This window comes from Diabrotica undecimpunctata, chromosome 3 (genome assembly GCF_040954645.1).
Source record: "Diabrotica undecimpunctata isolate CICGRU chromosome 3, icDiaUnde3, whole genome shotgun sequence".
NCBI classification, from domain to species: Eukaryota; Metazoa; Arthropoda; class Insecta; order Coleoptera; family Chrysomelidae; genus Diabrotica; species Diabrotica undecimpunctata.
In genome coordinates, this window is record NC_092805.1 from 4,892,388 (window position 1) to 4,910,814 (window position 18,427).

General features: G+C 32.3%; 2 protein-coding genes across 5 annotated transcripts in view; one reads left to right on the plus strand and one right to left on the minus strand.

Moving 5' to 3' along the window:
• PIP4K (phosphatidylinositol 5-phosphate 4-kinase) overlaps nt 1-11,273 on the minus strand; it is a 91,641-nt gene extending 80,368 nt beyond the window's left edge. For 2 of the 3 annotated variants that reach the window (XM_072525136.1, XM_072525135.1), the window contains exons 1-3: nt 10,896-11,270; nt 10,740-10,837; nt 10,572-10,682 (exon numbers count right to left, since the gene is read on the minus strand). In XM_072525136.1, the coding sequence (XP_072381237.1) occupies nt 10,572-10,682; nt 10,740-10,837; nt 10,896-11,021 (335 nt within the window). In that variant the 5' untranslated portion in view covers nt 11,022-11,270. Of the gene's footprint in view, nt 1-10,571; nt 10,683-10,739; nt 10,838-10,895 lie in introns of all 3 variants that reach the window. The other variant, XM_072525137.1, reaches the window with a different exon arrangement.
• A 242-nt stretch (nt 11,274-11,515) lies between these two features.
• LOC140436380 (uncharacterized) overlaps nt 11,516-18,427 on the plus strand; it is a 37,126-nt gene continuing 30,214 nt past the window's right edge. For both annotated transcript variants that reach the window (XM_072525132.1, XM_072525133.1), the window contains exons 1-7: nt 11,516-12,155; nt 12,932-13,212; nt 13,382-13,655; nt 14,167-14,354; nt 15,493-15,754; nt 16,306-16,484; nt 16,777-17,015. In XM_072525132.1, coding sequence (XP_072381233.1) covers nt 11,945-12,155; nt 12,932-13,212; nt 13,382-13,655; nt 14,167-14,354; nt 15,493-15,754; nt 16,306-16,484; nt 16,777-17,015 — 1,634 coding nt within the window. In that variant the 5' untranslated portion in view covers nt 11,516-11,944. The remainder of the gene's footprint in view (nt 12,156-12,931; nt 13,213-13,381; nt 13,656-14,166; nt 14,355-15,492; nt 15,755-16,305; nt 16,485-16,776; nt 17,016-18,427) is intronic.

Consider the following 18,427-nt stretch of genomic DNA (forward strand, 5'->3'; position numbering starts at 1 on the left):
GTTCCTATCTTCAATTACTGCTTTCAAGAAAAAACCGTAATATCAAATAAAAGAAAGGTAACATATTATATCAGCATAGAACTGAAACAGTGTAAACAGCTCCTTGATTATTTATTAGTGCTTAGCAGGATAGATACTAAATATGTGGAACAATATCAGCAAACAAAACGAAATTACAACAAAATGTTAGTAGAGTCAAGGAAGTTGAAGTATAAGTATAGAATTAAAAACAGTGATAATCAATCAAAATGTTGATGGCAGATAGTCAGGGAAATTAGAGGTACTAATCAAACGGCAAATAGTTTTAAAATATCTGGAGATCCTGCAAATGTAAGTAATAATTTTAATAAATTTATCCTTGAAGTACCCTCAAAATTGTTGCGTGATATACCAACTATAAAGTTTAGAAGCAACATAATACTAAATACTAATACTATGTACCTAAACCTAACACCACTAACCATTAATGAGGTATTTGTTTTAATACAAAAGTTATCTAACAAGCTAGCTAACAAGTTATCTTGTTTATGTGTAAGTATTTTAATTGTATATTTTTATTACTTTTGTATCATTTTTATATATTTTTGTTGCTTTTGTATCTCTTTTACTCTTTTTTATCCTGTTTATAAGTACTTTCATTGTATATTTTTATTACTTTTGTATTTCTTGTATTGACACTATTCACTTTAATTGGATTCATTTAAATCGTGTATTTGTTTGTTTGTTAACTGATTCTTGTGAATAAAGATATTTGTATTCTATTCTATCCATTTACTTCAATACACTATGATCCGGTTTCGCAAAGATCTCTTAATAACAATTATTTTCTGTCGCAATTCTAAAACAGAATTAATTACGAGGGTGGATTAATAGAAAACTAGCCTTTTATAGAAATAAACAAGTGTTTTTGGAATTAAATCGGTTTATTTCTCAATATAGTCTCCTTTTAGCTCGATACACTAAGTAAGACGATGTTCCAATTTTTTTATCCCATCCGAATAGTACTTTTGCTCGAGCTCTTCAAAATAGGCTGAAGTTTCAGCGACGACTTCATCATTTGTTGCGAAACGGCGTCCTCCAGCCATTTTTAGGTTTGGAAACAGGAAAAAATCGCTGGCGGCGAGATCTGGGGAATACGGTGGGTGTTCAACCATCTCATAGTCCAATTCGTGTAATTTTCGCACAAACCGGGGCGTTTTCGACGCAATTCGACATCGAATCGATCCAATAATACTGCGTAGTACTCACCATTGATAGTTTTTCCTTTTTCCAAGTAGTCGATGTGGATGATGCCCTTCGCATCCCAGAAAACAGTCGCCATCACTTTGCCGGCCGAATGTGCACTTCTTCGGCGGCCCTTCGCCGCGTTTTCGCCACTGTTTCGACTGTTTTTTGGTTTCCGGTGTGTAATAATGCACCCAGGTTTCATCAACGGTGATAAATTGGCGAAAAAAATCCTTCGGATCGCGCCGTATCATCGCCAAAAGCGTCTCCGAAGTGGTCACACGTTTTTGCATTTGATCGATTGTCAGCAAATGTGTGCGCTGGATCCGTGCACCCATCGCGCGGATAGCTTTTTCATGTCCAAATGATGGTGAATGATGTTGTGTATGCGTTCGTAGGAAATGTTTAGGACCTCTATTAACGAGCTTAATTCGACGATCTACCATAATCATGTCATGGACTTGGTGTGGTGACTTCATTTGGCCTCCCGGGACGCTCATCATCAAAAACACTCGTACGACCACGAACAAATTCAGCTTTCCAAAATTTTGCTGTTGCTAACGAAGGTGCAACCTCACCATAAACGTCCAGGTCGGCTTTGATTTGCACATTCGTTTTACCCTTTTTGTGGAGGAACTTAATTACCGAACGATACTCGACTTTTCCATTTCTCCGAAAACACAAAATTTGCTTGCTTTTGACGGCTGTAAAAACTAAACTAATTGTTTTTAAAACTTAAAATTTTAACAAACGTCATGTCATGAATGGCAAATGTCAACACCGAAACCAATTGGGTATCAAGTAGCACCATCTATCAAAGGCTAGTTTAATATCAATCTATCCTCGTAATGTCTTCATTTGCGACCAAACTGAAAAATCCAGAGGATTGAAATCAGGACTTCTTATTGGTGATTTAAATATTGGTGAATTTTTTAAACATAATAAGAATCTTGTTGAGCAGCGCTGATTGACACAATAGAGCAGTAAAATGTTATACATAAAGATTTAATGGATATCTTCGCTTACTTGGTCCACTAGTAATAAAATTATCCGAATTAAATGGGAAACCAATCTTCATACATGGTCTTTCAGCTTTCGAATTAAGTAGAGACGTGAACAAGACTTTGCTATGGTACTCTAAGGACCTCATCCTCTTGTTTATATAGAAATACTTTTTTACTTTAATGCGACTGGTTCAATAATACACAATGCAAGTAAAACTAACTCACTAACGTACATTAATAAATTTATTATGCTCATGTTGTAACATAGTAATGATACTCACTTCAAAAATCCAACAAGTCTGGCTAACTGGTCGTAACCAAAGCCAATCAATACCAGAAAAAAAGATAGATACAGTAGGTTACAGATGTATGGAGAGAAAAAGGAAAAACCTTAACAGATGAAATATTTGTCGTAAGAGATAGATACAGAAAAATAAAAATAAAATATATGTCTCCGAATCTCCTAAACGTATAATGAGTTTCGAGAAACAAAAGAATATAAATAATTGATGTCATTGTAATTATTGATGCCGTAGAACGGAAGTTGCACAAAATTATACGTACACAGTTATTTCATGTCATCCTATGTTATTCTACTTGAACTCGAAATACGTGCCAAAGATAAGATGGGAATTACCCCGTGTGTCATGATAAATTTCCACTAAAGCAATAGAAATTAGTGGTTTCACATAAATCGTGATTTTCGAATCGTGCCAGTTTCGGAAACCGCATTTACCTTTATCAACCCCCAGTGGTAAGAGTATGTAAATCCGTGTGGTACAAAACTTTATATGTATATGTAGAAATATATTACGCTCTGGTATTGGAATACCTATCAACTTAGAATTGTTTGTTGGGCGTTGAATTAAATTTTGCGTAATCAAAAAGGCTACAACCTGCTCCATTAGCGGACTTATACAGGGTGACTAATCATCGATAAAACTAAATATGCCTTAGAAAACAGAAGACGTTTCTTGTTCATGCGTGTTGTATTCTTAGTTTGATTTCCTATAAAATGACTCCTGTAGAGTGAGTTTTTAACTTAAATATACTTATTATGCCACTCTCTCCATTTTGTTCAGAAATTTGTATTTGCCTTATACAGGGTGTTTCTTTGGGAGAGTATGCTACGTTAACTGAAAAAAAGGGGACACTTACACGATCTCAAAAACCCCATACTTAATGGGTCTTACTTCATCAATAACAAAAATACTTGGTGTCTTATCTATTTTGACAACTTCTTATTCGTTTCATAACTTTTTAACCGCACTGTATATTATCTTTATATTTGACACGCAAATTTTCTTTAAGGTGTACAATCAATTAATTTATAATTAGATATACGAAATCCAGGCCCGGATTAAAAAATATGCCGATTCAAAAACAACAACCAACCTGCACATTAGATTTTTTTAAATGGATTCTTTGAACAATTACTTTAGTTTTGATAATAAGTATTTTTCTGCAAATTTTCGCTGTTTTTTTTTTCTTTTTGTCTTCATAGAATTTGATTTTGCTTCCTCATTTTTTTATTCTTTCGCGGAAAAAGTTTTGCATGATTTTTATATTACAAAATATCAAAAATGTGAAGAACTTAGTGAATTGGATGATGAAGGAATACATTAGTAGTCGATCAATTAAATATAATTCACAGACACTCAAAAATGTTAAAATGTACGAAAAAGATTATTATTGTCGGTATTTATAAAGCAATTATTTTACTCGAGGTTACTTTTAATCTTTGGGGTTAACGTGCAAAATTTATTATTATAATTGAAAATATTTAATCTATCAATGTTTAAATCAAATTATATCGGTTTATTATTTCTAAATAAATCGATTAACATAATTGCGAAATGACGTTCAAATCTGCATCACTTTTTTATAAACCATATCGAACCATAAAAATAATATTTATGAGAAATATACACTAAAATGCTGAAAGTGGGACTTAAATCAATATATGAAATGCAGAAATACTCGTAATTGATCATCTTATATACTAAAACGCTAAGCCCTTTTCTTGTCCACCACTTTACTCAAAAACCATATTAGATAATTAAAATATTTTTTCGGAATATTATTAGTATTACGTATGAGATTGTCAAGATATACTTTTGGTACAAAAATTCACTTCCGGTTTTGAGATGACCGGAAGTTAAAATTTACTTTTAAAGTTTTAGACACCACAATGTATATATGCATCGAAAGGTCTCGTCGAGACGAATCTAAATATGTACTTCCGGTTGCGATCCTACACCGGAAGTGACCCGAAACGCGCATAAAACGTCAAGATAGAGCAAATCTGACACCGGATTCGTGATCAGCATGCAAAATTAACTGCTAAATGATAACATTGTAACAAAAAACATTGTTTTCGACGAAATATTTCGTGATATTTAATACACTTTTTACTTGCATTATTATTGATGAATGTTATGTATATTCTTGCTTATATTGTTTGTATTGATCTCTTAACTTTTCTCGCAAAATAAAAATTTCATTTAAAAAACTCGATGTCGAGTTGGTCCGCTAGTTATCGACTACACTATTTAATTTAGTTTTAGAAAATATTTTAAGAAAGAATAAAAAAGAGCTAAATGACATAACCAGACTGTTAACGATATAAATTCTCAGCACAATATACTTTAACATATTTTATGTTTTGTGTGACACAAGGTGTCCTATGTTTGACTTGTGTCCTATTATTAAAAAACAAAAGGTCGTTATAAATTTCGGGCAGAATGGCTTCTTGTCAGTCCAATAAAAATTGTACTTAGATAGTAAAAAATATATGTTACATAAAAATATAAGTGGCTCTTCCCTTTGAGAATCCAATCAGTTTCGTGTAAGTTGTGTTTGTGATTTTTGCAATTTTTATTGCCGTAAAAACCGTCCTTAAACATCAAGGAACATTTTAAAAAAAGAATTGTTAAGATTAGTCCATGCGTTGTTGAGTTATACGCTTACCAACACATTTTGCGATTCATTTTTATATTATAGATTCCTGGCTTAGAATAGTGTTGATATAACAATTTAAAAATTGTTACATCTACAATCTAATTGTATTGTTTTGCTTTCTGTTTTGTGTGAGTTATTTGTTGAATAAAAATAATCTTGTTATATTATTATACAAAACATATTATCTTATAGGAATTTTAGGAATCTTGTATTTCTTAAGGAAATAAACTTCTCCAAGAAATTAACGCACCACTTTGAAATACTAAAATATTTTATTAGCGTTAATAAAAATTTCAATTGTAATGTTATATTTTGCAAGCCCCTTGTATATGCTATTCGTACACTCTATATTTATTGACTGTGTTTTATCGGTATAGTTTTTTTTGCAACAATATAAAAAAAAAGCAAAAAATGTACTAATTCTATAAATTTACTAATTTCCAAGTGTTCACGAATTTTATTCGGCTACTGTTTAATTGTTGATTATTGTTAATTGTGTTTATTATGGAGCGTCAATCACGTAATTTAACCCGAGATGAATGTGCCCAAACAGTGATATTGTCGAAAGAAGGTTGGAGTTACCGAAGAATTGGTCGTCGACTTAATGTGTCCCACACATCCGTCTCACGGGTATTAGAAAGATTCTTCGAAACAGGGGATCATACTCGCAGACCAGGGCAAGGACGAAACCGGGTAACTACACCTATTCAAGATCGATTTTTAAGAATTTCTGCTCTTCGACAACGTTTTGTAACACATCGAAGTCTACAAATTCAGTTTCGAGACGTGCATGCTATACAAATTAGTACTGAAACTATTCGCCAGCAACTTAGGGAATACAACTTAACACCTAGGATTGCCGCCCGAGGTCCTCTATTAACTGCAGAGCATCGAAGGGAGAGACTACATTTTGCCAGAGAACACGTTAATTGGTTAGAGGCTGACTGGGAACGAGTGCTATTTACTGATGAATCCAGATTTTGTTACGACAGACGTGTTCGTGTGTTGCGACGACCCAACGAACGATATGCTCAGTGTAACTTCTCACACACCACATTTTTTTATGGAAGATCCGTTATGGTGTAGGGTGGTATTTCTTTAACCGCACGTACGGACCTAGTGGTCATACAAAATGGAACTATTACAGCTGAAGGGTACATATTGGAGATCCTGGAGCAATGGAGATCCTGGAGCAACATGTAGTACCATTCGCTCCTTATATCGGTGAAAATTTCTTGCTAATGCAAGATAATGTCAGACCTCACGCTGCACAGATCGTCAGAAATTATCTAGAAGAGATAGAAATTAACACTATGCAATGGCCAGCACATAGTCCGGATTTAAATCCGATTGAAAATCTCTGGGATATCCTTGGTAGGGTATTAAGAGCGACACCGATCCAACCAAACAACTTACAGACTAGAGAACTAGACCAAAATGAAATACGGCGATTAATTTTAAGTATTGGCCAACGATGGGAGGCTGTTATACGTAGTAGAGGTGGAAACACTCGTTATTAAGACTTTTTTCATATTTTAGTTTACTTTCCTTATCATTTTTTTTTAGAATTTTCCGTTTTATTTTTTTTTCTCCTGTACTTCCACATTTTCTGATGATTAGACAAATTGTTATAATTACTAACAAAATGTATAATAAATCTGGTGAAGTTTTATTTTTTATTCTGTGCCTGTGTACAAATAAAATTGATTTATTGAAGTGGTGCGTTAATTTCTTGGAGAAGTGTATGATATATTTCCATAATATCACATTTATTAATACATTCATTGCATATTGTTATGGTTTATATTTTTTGTTAGTTACTTATTGAATAAAAATAATTTTGTTAAATTATCACTCAATACTCAATACTCATTTCTACTTACAAAAATTGAGTTTCACCACACTCGCATCTCTTAATAATATCCCATTTGTCTTTTAGAGTCAGCGTTTTGTGCTTTGGTGTTGAACTTTGCTCTCCATTGAACTGAACTTTTTAAACGAATTAAATAAAAGTTAGGCACTACATAATTACTGTATCTAAAAACCCTAAACCCTATCGAACCGAACTGCTCACGGAAAACACACGAAATGAAGCACCCGGTAAGAATGAGATTCATGTCGCGACAGGTTTCAGTACAAGCAGATACGGCGTCGACCTTGACATGAGGTGCGTCGGACTACCGAGCGTGTGGACTACGAGGACGTATTGAAAAATTCTTAGCCTACTATAGAAACAAACATTTATCCATTTCGGTTTTAAAATTAATTTTACAATTTCTTTTCTGATTAACACAACGAGCTAGAATTACGAAGAAGCGAAATAACTAAAAAGATGAGCAAAACTACCTCAAGAATCCAAGAAAAGAAAAAATAAAGCCGAATTGAACAGAAATATTAGCAAGTATTTACGAAATATAGGAAAACCATAAGATAACTATCAGAAAACCCGTCTTAAAAGTGTACAAAGACATAAACTATTTAAATATTATTGGAGTTTAAGCTATATACGAGGTGTGTTAAAAAAATACCCGGAATTTTTAAATTTCGCGGGTTTGAGAGTCCAATCGTTAATTTTTTTTTATTATGTTGGTATACATGCTCCTAAAGTATAAAAAATATGAAGCTATATTCATTGTTTAGTTTGTCTGTGGCAGCCGTTAAGGTTCGACGGTTTTTTATGAGGTCGGCTATATCCAGTTGTTGGTCAAAAATGAAATAAAGAGTGTAAAAAAGTGTGTGAAATGTTAACAAAGGCCTATGGTAAATATGCTATAAAAAACAAGTGTTTACGAGTGGTATAAGCGTTTCCAAGAATGCCATGAAGACGTAGAAGATGATGAACGCCCTGGATGTCACAGCACATCAAAAATCGATGAAAACGTAAAAACAGTGACAGAAATGGTTATGAACGACCGCCGAATCTCAATCAGAGACGTCGCTGATGAAGTTGGTAGGTTGCCTATATCAATTGTCTAATGCCATGACATTTTTTCAAACGTTTTGGGTATAAAACGCGTGTCAGCAAAATTTGTTCCAAATTTGTTGAAATTTAAATACAGTGGCTAATGGAAGTTGGTCAGGAGTCACTAAATGACGTAAACGACGATCCAGATAGTAAAAAGAGATATATCAGGTGACGAAACATGGGTTTATGGATATGACTTCGAAACTAAGGTTCAATCGTCCCAGTGGAGACATTCTGGTTCGCCATGACTAAAAAAGACTCGCCAAGTACGGTCGAACGTGAAGATTATACTTACTGTGTTCGTTGATTTTAATGGCATAGTGCACTATGAATTTTTGCCACGAGGTCAAACGGTCAATAAAGAGTACTACACAAGTTCAACACCGTTTGCGTGAAGCAATCCGAAAAAAAAAAAGGATTTGTGGAAAAACAATTCATGGCTTTTGCATCACGATAATGCACCAGCTCATACTTAATTGCTTGTTCGTGAATTTTTGGTCAAAAACAATACTGTAATGATGCCCCAGCCTCCATATTCGCCAGACATGGCCCCGTGTGACTTTTTCCTATTTCCAAAAATAAAGAAAACTTTAAAAAGGCTTTGTTTCATAAGCATAGATGACATTAAAAGCGTATCACTGATGGAACTAAAGGCTATCCCAAAGATAGAGTTTGGGAACTGTTTTAAGAATTGGCAGAAGCGTTGACACAAGTGCATAATATCTGATGGAGACTACTTTGAAGAAGACTACATTAATGTAGACGAATAAATATTAAAAAAAAAAACGAAAATTCCGGGTATTTTTTTAACACACCTTATATAAGGATATATTGAAAAATTCTTAGTCTACTTAGAAACAAATAAAACTTAAAATTCAGGCCTCCACAGGTTCTATCAATTTTTTCTTAGAAGAGAATTTACCTTTCACACTTTTTTTTTTCAGTTGAGAAAAAGAATGATAGGGGGACCGAACCAGATCTGATGAATAAGGAGGGTGTTCAGGTAATTATAGCTCTAAGTAACAAATTTTTAACCGAAGCTTTTATGCTGGCATTGTATAACTTTTTTCTTTATAATAAAATGCTGAGGCGAGTGTCACGAAAGTAGTGCCATTCACTAGCGGTTCCTCATATCGATTCACTAACACTACTATCGATCAATTTGTTTCTAGTCACTAACAAAATACAGTCATTAAATGAGACAAAAAAATTAAAATAATATCTGTCAATAAAAGATTTGATTCATAGCGATTGTCAAAATTTAAAAGTCATAAATGTCGTCTACTCTACTGTACCGCCTGCTGTACCATCTTTTTTTGCAGTTTCTGTGATGTGAACAGCATAGATGCTTCATCTAAAATACTCAATATCTCAGACATTCGTTTTAGCTCAATTCGACAGTATATTGTAATCAAATTATGAACTGCATCGATATTTATAGTGTTAGACACATAAATTGGCTTTCCTGATTGGTCTTTATCTTCAATGGAAAATTTACCTCTTTTGCAGCTTGCAATCAAATTTTTTACGGATGCATATGAGGGATATTTATTAAGAATACATTCGCAAATCTGCTTATCTCTTAACCCCTTCAAATGAAGGTACTTAATGATGACTCAATACTCCAATCTCCCAATTTTCATAATTTTGGTCGAAAACTTTTTTTCAAGTTGTATTGCACAACTCTCGTTTGACTTTTTGGCTAGAAACTTTACACTGGCAAAATAACAATGTAAATCATCCTGATTATGTACCTCTAACAAATAAAATTAAAGAATATAACAAGCTGTAACTGCCAATAAAACTGAAGAATTAGAAAAATAAGCACAAAGATGTCAATTATTGTCCTTTAAAATTAAAAAAAAAGTGTTTCTCCTTATTTTATATAAATTAGTAACCTCATATCAGCCTCCTACATATTTTTCAATTTTTATAATTAATAATAAAAAGTATTTCTATTTATTACTTTATTCAGACAATATTTGCACTTTTTTAATGGCTGTAGGAAACTTGTTTAAACATTAAAAATTGATTCCTAAAAACCAGTTGAATAAAATAAAAATTTTGAGCTATTTGGAGATATTTTAATAAAATATTGTTGATCATGGTGTAAAATTGTCTCATTTCATTCCTAGATTTTATAGTAAAATATACTCTAACTATACTATTTAAGTTATTTAAGTGAATTTCACTAATTTTTATAAATAGATACAAATACAACTGACATGGAAAGTACACTTTAATTTACTTTTTTTGTAGGATTCTGAAATTGTTTACTAATTCCGGTTCTATTAGAATTATTAATATAAATTTGAAAACACTTATCTGAACCTGTTTCTCTAATAGTGTTATGATTTAAGTATTGAGGGTATCTAAAAATAAATATTCTACTATATAACAAATTCATGAAATCTTACCTTGTTAGTGACTCTTTGTAGTCAAGATCGTCAATTCCAAACCTCTCTCTGATATTTCTAAATACCATAGGACAGTATTCTTTAACTTTGAAGTGTGATGGCATATTTTCTCTAAAATATAAAAACAGTATAACAATAATGCCTTTTGTGAGAGACTTAAGTACTTACTTATTGAAAAGGTGATTGTCGATTTTTATTTTCGAATAAGCTCTGAAGTCGTCCGGCAACAACATAACCGGAATTGTAACATGCATAAGTTCATTAATCTGAAAAAACAATAAACATTAGCCATCAAAGAATGTTTGGTAAATAAACAGAACTTACTGTATGATTTATACCCCACATGAAGACGGAAAGAAACGGTTCATTGGCTCTAAAAAGCTTTACTTTTTGATGTTTAACTCGAAAATGTTTCTTTTTTAGTTTAGAAAGACCAGGGACACTACTCATTTTGACAGTCAATTTTTTCAAAAGTACGAACTGAAATTCTATACGATAATTTTCATTTTTTAAAACACTAACGACACGATAATAAGTTTTTATATTTTCTAAAAGTGTAATAACGTTTTAATTGTTCGTTCGGCTCCTAACTGAATAATTTTTTACACATCATTCGGAATAAATTAGGTACTTCAATACACACCTTCATTGATTAGTTCTCTGCAGTGTTGATAAATTTGTCTGTACTGGACCGGTGCGCTGTAGCCAGATTTCGACTTTAGGCAATTTTAAGGAAATATTCAATTCTTTACATTTCAAGTTTTAATATTTTTCATTAAATTAGTACCTATATTCAAAAATGTTATTGTTTGACATAAAAATTAAAATAATGATTAATTTTTTGTTTGACTATAAACTATGTATGACTATAAAGAACGTAAAACGTTAGTAACGAAAATAAAAAAAATGTGCCTTAGATATTGACATTTTTTGTCATGTTGTCATTTGTATGTCAAAACATTTCGACTTCGACATTGACATTCCTGGATTTTGAATTGTATAAACCAAAAAATAGATGAAGTTTTTTCTTGTTTATAAATAAAAATAAGTGATTACTGATACGAATGTGACACAATCGTATCCATTTAACATATTTCATTCATGGGTTAACAGGCCAACAAGTATTATACGTAAAAATCTAGGTTAATGTTTTTGTAGTTTGATCAATAACTTCCTTGACTATCCTATTTCAAAGTAAACTTCATAAATTTCTGGTAAACACACCCTTTAATTACGTCAACATGTGAAAAATAGGGCAAATATGTATATTTGATTCATATCACACACCCACATCGCTAAGAAAATTATTCAACTCTGGATACTCTTGTCCCGATTTTGTGGAACCATTGTAAACAGAAATCGAGAAACCAAAGATGGTACGTGTAATATCAGTTCATCATTTTGCAAACCAACATATCCAAGTCATTGAACAGCCCACAGCATGCACTGTTGCACCTCCGAACAGACTCCTTTCAGCTTTAATGAGCAATTGTGTGGAAGTCAGAGATCTGAGTAATGAATCTGAAGTTTTATTTTCCTTTCCAACTGTAGACGAGGTTGTCCAAATTGTGCATTGTATAAATGGTAAGTACTTTTTATAAGATATTTATTTTCAGTTATATTTACATGTACCATTATGCCATTACATTATAAATACTACAAGGTAGACAACTTTACCTGCATATAGATTGGATTATAAGCTTAAAACTAACTTAAAAGTAATTGCTACCAATTAGCAATTAATTTGTTTTATTTAAAACAATTAAAAGTAGTAATTGACATGTTTGCTTTTATGTGTTTTATTTTGTATTGGCATCTGTATACTTTTAATTCTGGTTAGTTTTATAGTTTAAAGTTCTAATAGTAAATCATTGTTTCATATGTAAATAATTTTTCAAGAATAAACAGATATTTCTTTATATTAAATTGATGATTTGTGACTATTCATACTAGTCTATTCTTTTGGAGTGGTTGAAGTTATTGTTGTAAGCTCCTTCCCATCCTATAGCTAATTATAGTATGAAACAAAGCATGGTAAAGCATCAGTAAGGTTTCTCTATTCATAAATTCTGTACTTAGTTTTCTTATAAAAACTTGTGTCACCTATACCCAATATAGCAATATACCAAAAGGAATATATGAAACAAGCTGCAGATGGATAGAATGTATTCTGAGAAGCCATGTGATACATGCAAAGTTACTGGGGAATTAACTGTCACCACAGTCTTCCCACAGTCACTTTTCTTCCCTCTTGTGGAATCTGGTCATGGTCAAGTTAATAGGTAGTTTCAGTATCAACAGGCATCAGAATTATTAATTCAATCAATTATAATAATTATTCATTTTCATTACTATTTCAGGAGACTATGTGGCAACATTGGAAACTAAATTCAACCGTCAAAACAAGGAAATCAACTTCGTGCGTGTCTACATCAACTGGGATAGTATTGCCACACTTCAACAATCTAAGATGACAAGCAGTGGTGTCAGCCTTGGGTCATCTGAGTGTGGTATGGTTCAACCCATGAGAGCAAGAATAGCAGGTCGTGTCACCCCCACCACTAATCAGTCAGAGCTGGGAAGTTTGGAAATGATAGAAGTTCCTGTTCGAAGAAATCCCAATTTTGTTGAATGCTGTCAAGTAGGTATTTCCTTAATAATTATATTTGTATACAATTTCAGCAAGGTATGTACTCGACACAAATAATTGTGTAATTAGAACAAAACATTATGAAGTGAGAGTAGAAAATACAAATAAAACTATAAGGGTAGTGCAAATTTGCAAACCAAACTAGTGATTGTTGTTTTAGATATCTGGGAACCTCCTGATCTTGTCAGAAAAGATCATAAATATATACTCATTTAAAATTAAGACACATGATATTTCCAAAATGAGGTTTGTGGATTTTGAGGAACTGCCATTATTGATTGAACTATCTTTTGCTCCTTACCACGTAGCATTTTGTGAAAACTATATCGCTTGTATGAGTAAAGACACATTTCATCTTTTTAAAGTATATGAGGCTGTCAAAAGGGAAACCAGCGATTTGAATCTTTCTGGCCAAAATGACTTCACTTTTGTATGTAAGTATTCAATTAATATTCTGCTTAGAAACTGCTGCATGTATCATATTTATTAATAAATAGGGAGTAAGGGTAGATAGTATTTCCTTCCTATATACAAGTTCAGAAATTTATGTGTTATTTTGATATCCACAACTGGACACCATTTGTCACATATATACAACTGACCTGACACTATTTGTAATAAATAATCACTCACATGACATTATTCATCCCATCTGATATCCAATTGTATGAAAGGGAGCGAAATAGAAAGGATTAGACTCAATACAACAGCACATGTATCAAGTCATTCTAATCCTTTTTTTATTTTGTTGTATTGTTTTATATTTTTACATTTTTTTATCTAATATATTTGTGGATATTAGACTGGGATACAAATTAGACACTCAGGGGTTGCTCAAAGCATTTAGATGAAACATGTTCACCTCAGATAGACTTAGGGCTTTAAACATAGGAAAAAAAATAACAAAAAACCGTTTAAAATTTTAATAAAATCAATTCTTTTTAGATGGTAACAATAGTGGTCCGGTTGATTATAAGAAATTATTAAGAGAAGAAATGTTGAGTAACAAAGAAAAAGTTACAGTCAATTTACCAACAATAGTTAAAGAAAACAGCATCATTCATAAAAGCAGCCCTTTTACGTTTAGTGATAGAGATATTTCAGCAACGATTAGACCAAATTGTATTCTAGATGTAAGTAAATGCTTCCTATTATAAATATTAATATATTTGCTTTTATTTCAGTCTATTTTAAACTTTATATCGTATTGAGAAAGGGTAATAAATCACTTTCAAGTGATTGTTTCTTTCATTGAATTGTATTAACTTTTTACATGCACTGCATTAATGTGCACTATAACTAGAGAACTATTCGTCAGAAGCCGAACAAAATGGTGACGAATCTTAGAGCAGGCCAGTATCCACAGAGGATTGTCGAGCCAAAGATGATGATGATAACTGGAGAAATAAATATATCTCTTATAAAAAATTATCCGAGTTTTTGCAAAATAACCTATGAGTACCCTACAAATAAAAATTTTATTTAAAAAATCCTTTATAAAAGGTTTATATATAATTTTAAAAACACCCTTTTGGGCTACATCACAGAACGTTTTTGGACTAACAACTGCATCCTCAGTGTTGTTACAAGGTGTACATGAGTGAAGTCACTAAATATGTGGGTAAAACCCTTTAAATGATATTAAATGTGTTATATAGTATATCGTTGCTAAGAAACTTATATTGATGGTAAAGTTTTAAACAGATTTACATCATGACAACGGAAGACTACCACTTATGGTTGTTGGCACTGAGATATAGTTTCTATATGAACCTTAGGTAACAATGCTTTTTTGTCACCTGTCACATGCCACATTTCTCTAAGTTTTTTTTTATTTTTCCTAAAATTATATTGATGCTTTGGCAAGCCGCAAAAAAGTTGCAAGGGACCTCATGGGGCCTGTGGGACACAGGTTTTCGACTCCTGGACTAAAGCAATGCAACCTGATATCACGAGCCCTTTCAAAACAGACACCAATTTCTATTCTATTCGGTCTTTTATAGGGCAAGGAAGACAACTAACAGAAATTTAGATCAAATTGCAATGTAAATATTTAGAGAAAGTATTCACTTTGTTTTTCGTTTATAATTGGACTTTATAACTCTCTCTCGCTACCAAATAAAGTGTAGTTAGTTTAGATCTTGTTAAATAAATACAGTTTTCTTCAAAATAAAAAGTCTGTTTATATTTTTCTTTGCATATACTTCAAGAACACAGAACTAAACAATAAAACAGTTCCTATTCACCCACTGTGTAAAATTTTGGTTTTAGAATAAAAACACGCAGTATAGAATAGAAAACCTAATTCAGCTAAGACTTATGCCCATATTAATAGAAAGTGCCCAGAGGCAAGTCGCAGAAGAATTCAAAAGCATGGTCATGAAACCTATCTACATCGATCACACTTTGAATGGCACCAAAGATAACCCGGAGAAAAGATTTCTACGTAGTGACTATGATAAATGTCTAAACAGCGTAGTGTGTATTATAGCCACGCAACAAGAAGGATATTTATATAATTTTGATGATAAAGGTTGGTATTTACACTTAAACTATTACAAGGTATGCACAATTTCTGGCATGTTTTGTACAATGTACCCAGAAACTTTCATTACAAAAGAAAACTGAAAATTCTTGTAGGCATTTTGTACCATTTATTTTATGAATATACTTATTGTATTCCGAGACATAATCGAATCAAATAACTTACCCAACCTAACCTAAAAAATTTTTTTGGCTCTGAATCATTTGATTTGGTTTTAGTTTATTCATGTTATTATGTAAGACATAGATAAGGTACTTTGGTAGGTTTTACCGTAAGTTATTACTCTTCTTTGTTTTTTTTTAAAGATGATATAAGATTTACTGATTTGTCTTGAGATAGTTTTTTGTATAATAGGGGAAATATTGTTTTGAGTGCTTGTGGTGCTATTGAGACTATTTTATCTTGTAATACCAATAAAAAATTACTTTTTCTTGTGGAATGCAAATTTAACAGTATTCTCGATACTGGTTACACCTTTTTCATAACAACCCATTACGCTGAGTAAATTCAAATCACAATTCTATGTGTATAATTTTTAGAAGCTTGCACCAACAAAGACAACTGCCTCGCTGTGTATCCATTTACGGCACCCGTTTTTAAATTAGTCATGGAAGAATATTTTTTGCACGCATTAACAGAAACAGGTTTAGAGTCATACACTTTAAGATATGGGCATCAGATGTGTAGAAATATTGAAGTTATCGATAATATAAATGTGGTAAGTACTTTCTTCTTGTGGTAAGGACTTTCTGAGTTACTTGTTGGCCTTATGACTACACTCATTGTTACTGTTCATTGTACTATTATAAAGTGCAGTTCAGTGTTTTATAAATTTAGTTAATGATCTATATCAACATGAACATTTTTAAAAGTTTTGGCTGTTCTTTGATATAATTTTCTATATCAAACATCAATCATGATGAAGTTCATCAAACAGCTAACATGGCTCACCAGAATTGTAGTTTGCTTAATACTTAGTTTTCATTAATTAATGGCAATCTTTTTTGTAGGCATGTCCACCAGTATCCGAATCCATCTGTTTGGTGGGCCTAAGACCGTTTTTGGGCGTAGAACAAATTCTCCTAACCGAAAATCACATGGTTTTGTTGGCAAATTCGGAAACGTCGCCTGCACATTCGGCAAGTTCTAATAGTAGTTCAAATGCATCGTTTTTAACACTGTATAACCTGGAGCTACCGTCACCAAGGATGATTTTCAATGACATTTCCATTGTGGCCAACGTTCACAGGTAAGTAAGAGAGCTTTTAAAGTAGAAGGTCGATTTGATCGATCGGCTTTGCCTTTAGTAGAGGTTTAACATAAGTTCGAATATTTAGATATTTGTGGAGGAACAGAAGACGGTAATGATGCAGGATTAAGGAGTAGAAGACCAGTAACTACACTACTGCTCATCAGAAAACGTAGAGTTGCTACATTGAATTTTGCTAGAGCAAACTGGACTCATGATACTGGAAACAATATTGGTTCTAAAAATACAACGCCTCAGAAATGTTTGGAAAAGAATATCAGACTGTAATATATCTCCAAGAGGTTTACTTTATTTATCGGTGATGGCTTCCACCATATCTAACCTTCGATAAAATATTGCTGTACAAGTAATGGGCTGCCTTTGCCATGTAAATATAGACTACACTATAATATACAGCCTAGGTTTGGCGTGATTGGTTGGTGGGTGGGTCCCAATTTAAAAATTGGCGGGTTTCATGTTTTTTAAAATGACAATTGAGGTATTGTGACACAGTATATCGCTAAAAAATTTATTAGCAGAGTAGCAATCTACTGTGGTATTGGTACAAAGCGGATGATATTCACATTTTAGGATTAAGCTGGCTATTATAGTTTTATTAGAAATGTAATTATTTTTTCTTTTGAGATTATGTAGGTAAAATTAATTTCTGACTTGTGTTTTTTTATTTTGATATGCTAGTGATGCTTTTTTATTAGATATATAGATATTGTTTTAATTTTTTTTGATTAGGTAATTTTTTTATTAAGATTTAGAGGTTCTTCTTATTATTTTTATTTCTAGAACATTCATTAACATTATTATTCTCGTTAGCTTTCTCTATGTGGGATCGGCTTCTCTAATTATTTTCCTGTAAACTTTTCTGTTCTCTTCCAGGGACTAAGTACCTCTCCGCTTTTTCTCTGAGATTATGGTTTTTCAAAAACATGCAATTTCTGTTCATCACCTTTTTTACTGCCCTACATTCAGTACCATACATCATAGCTGGTCTAAAAGCAGTCCTATACAATTACCTTTTAGTTTTCTTCGTACCTTTTTTATCACACATCATTCAATTTGCCTCTTTCCTTTATCTTTAATTGAAGTATGATAAATAAAACGGTAATACCGATCCTAAAAGCCGAAAATTATCATCTTTTTTGAGTTCTTGTCTATTCAAGCCAACTACTCTATCTGGAATTGAAATATCATATTTAAAAGAATATTCTAAATATTTTGTTTGTATCCAACTTAATTTTAATCATTTTTCATTAAGGACTTGTCTCCGCTACTCTATACCAAGCAGGTTCAGTTGTTATCTAATCCAGCACAAATGAGAATAAATATGGGCGAAACCCGGATGAAGCCCTATTTTCACACAAAATTGGCCAGTTTCACCTACAATTGTATAGTTC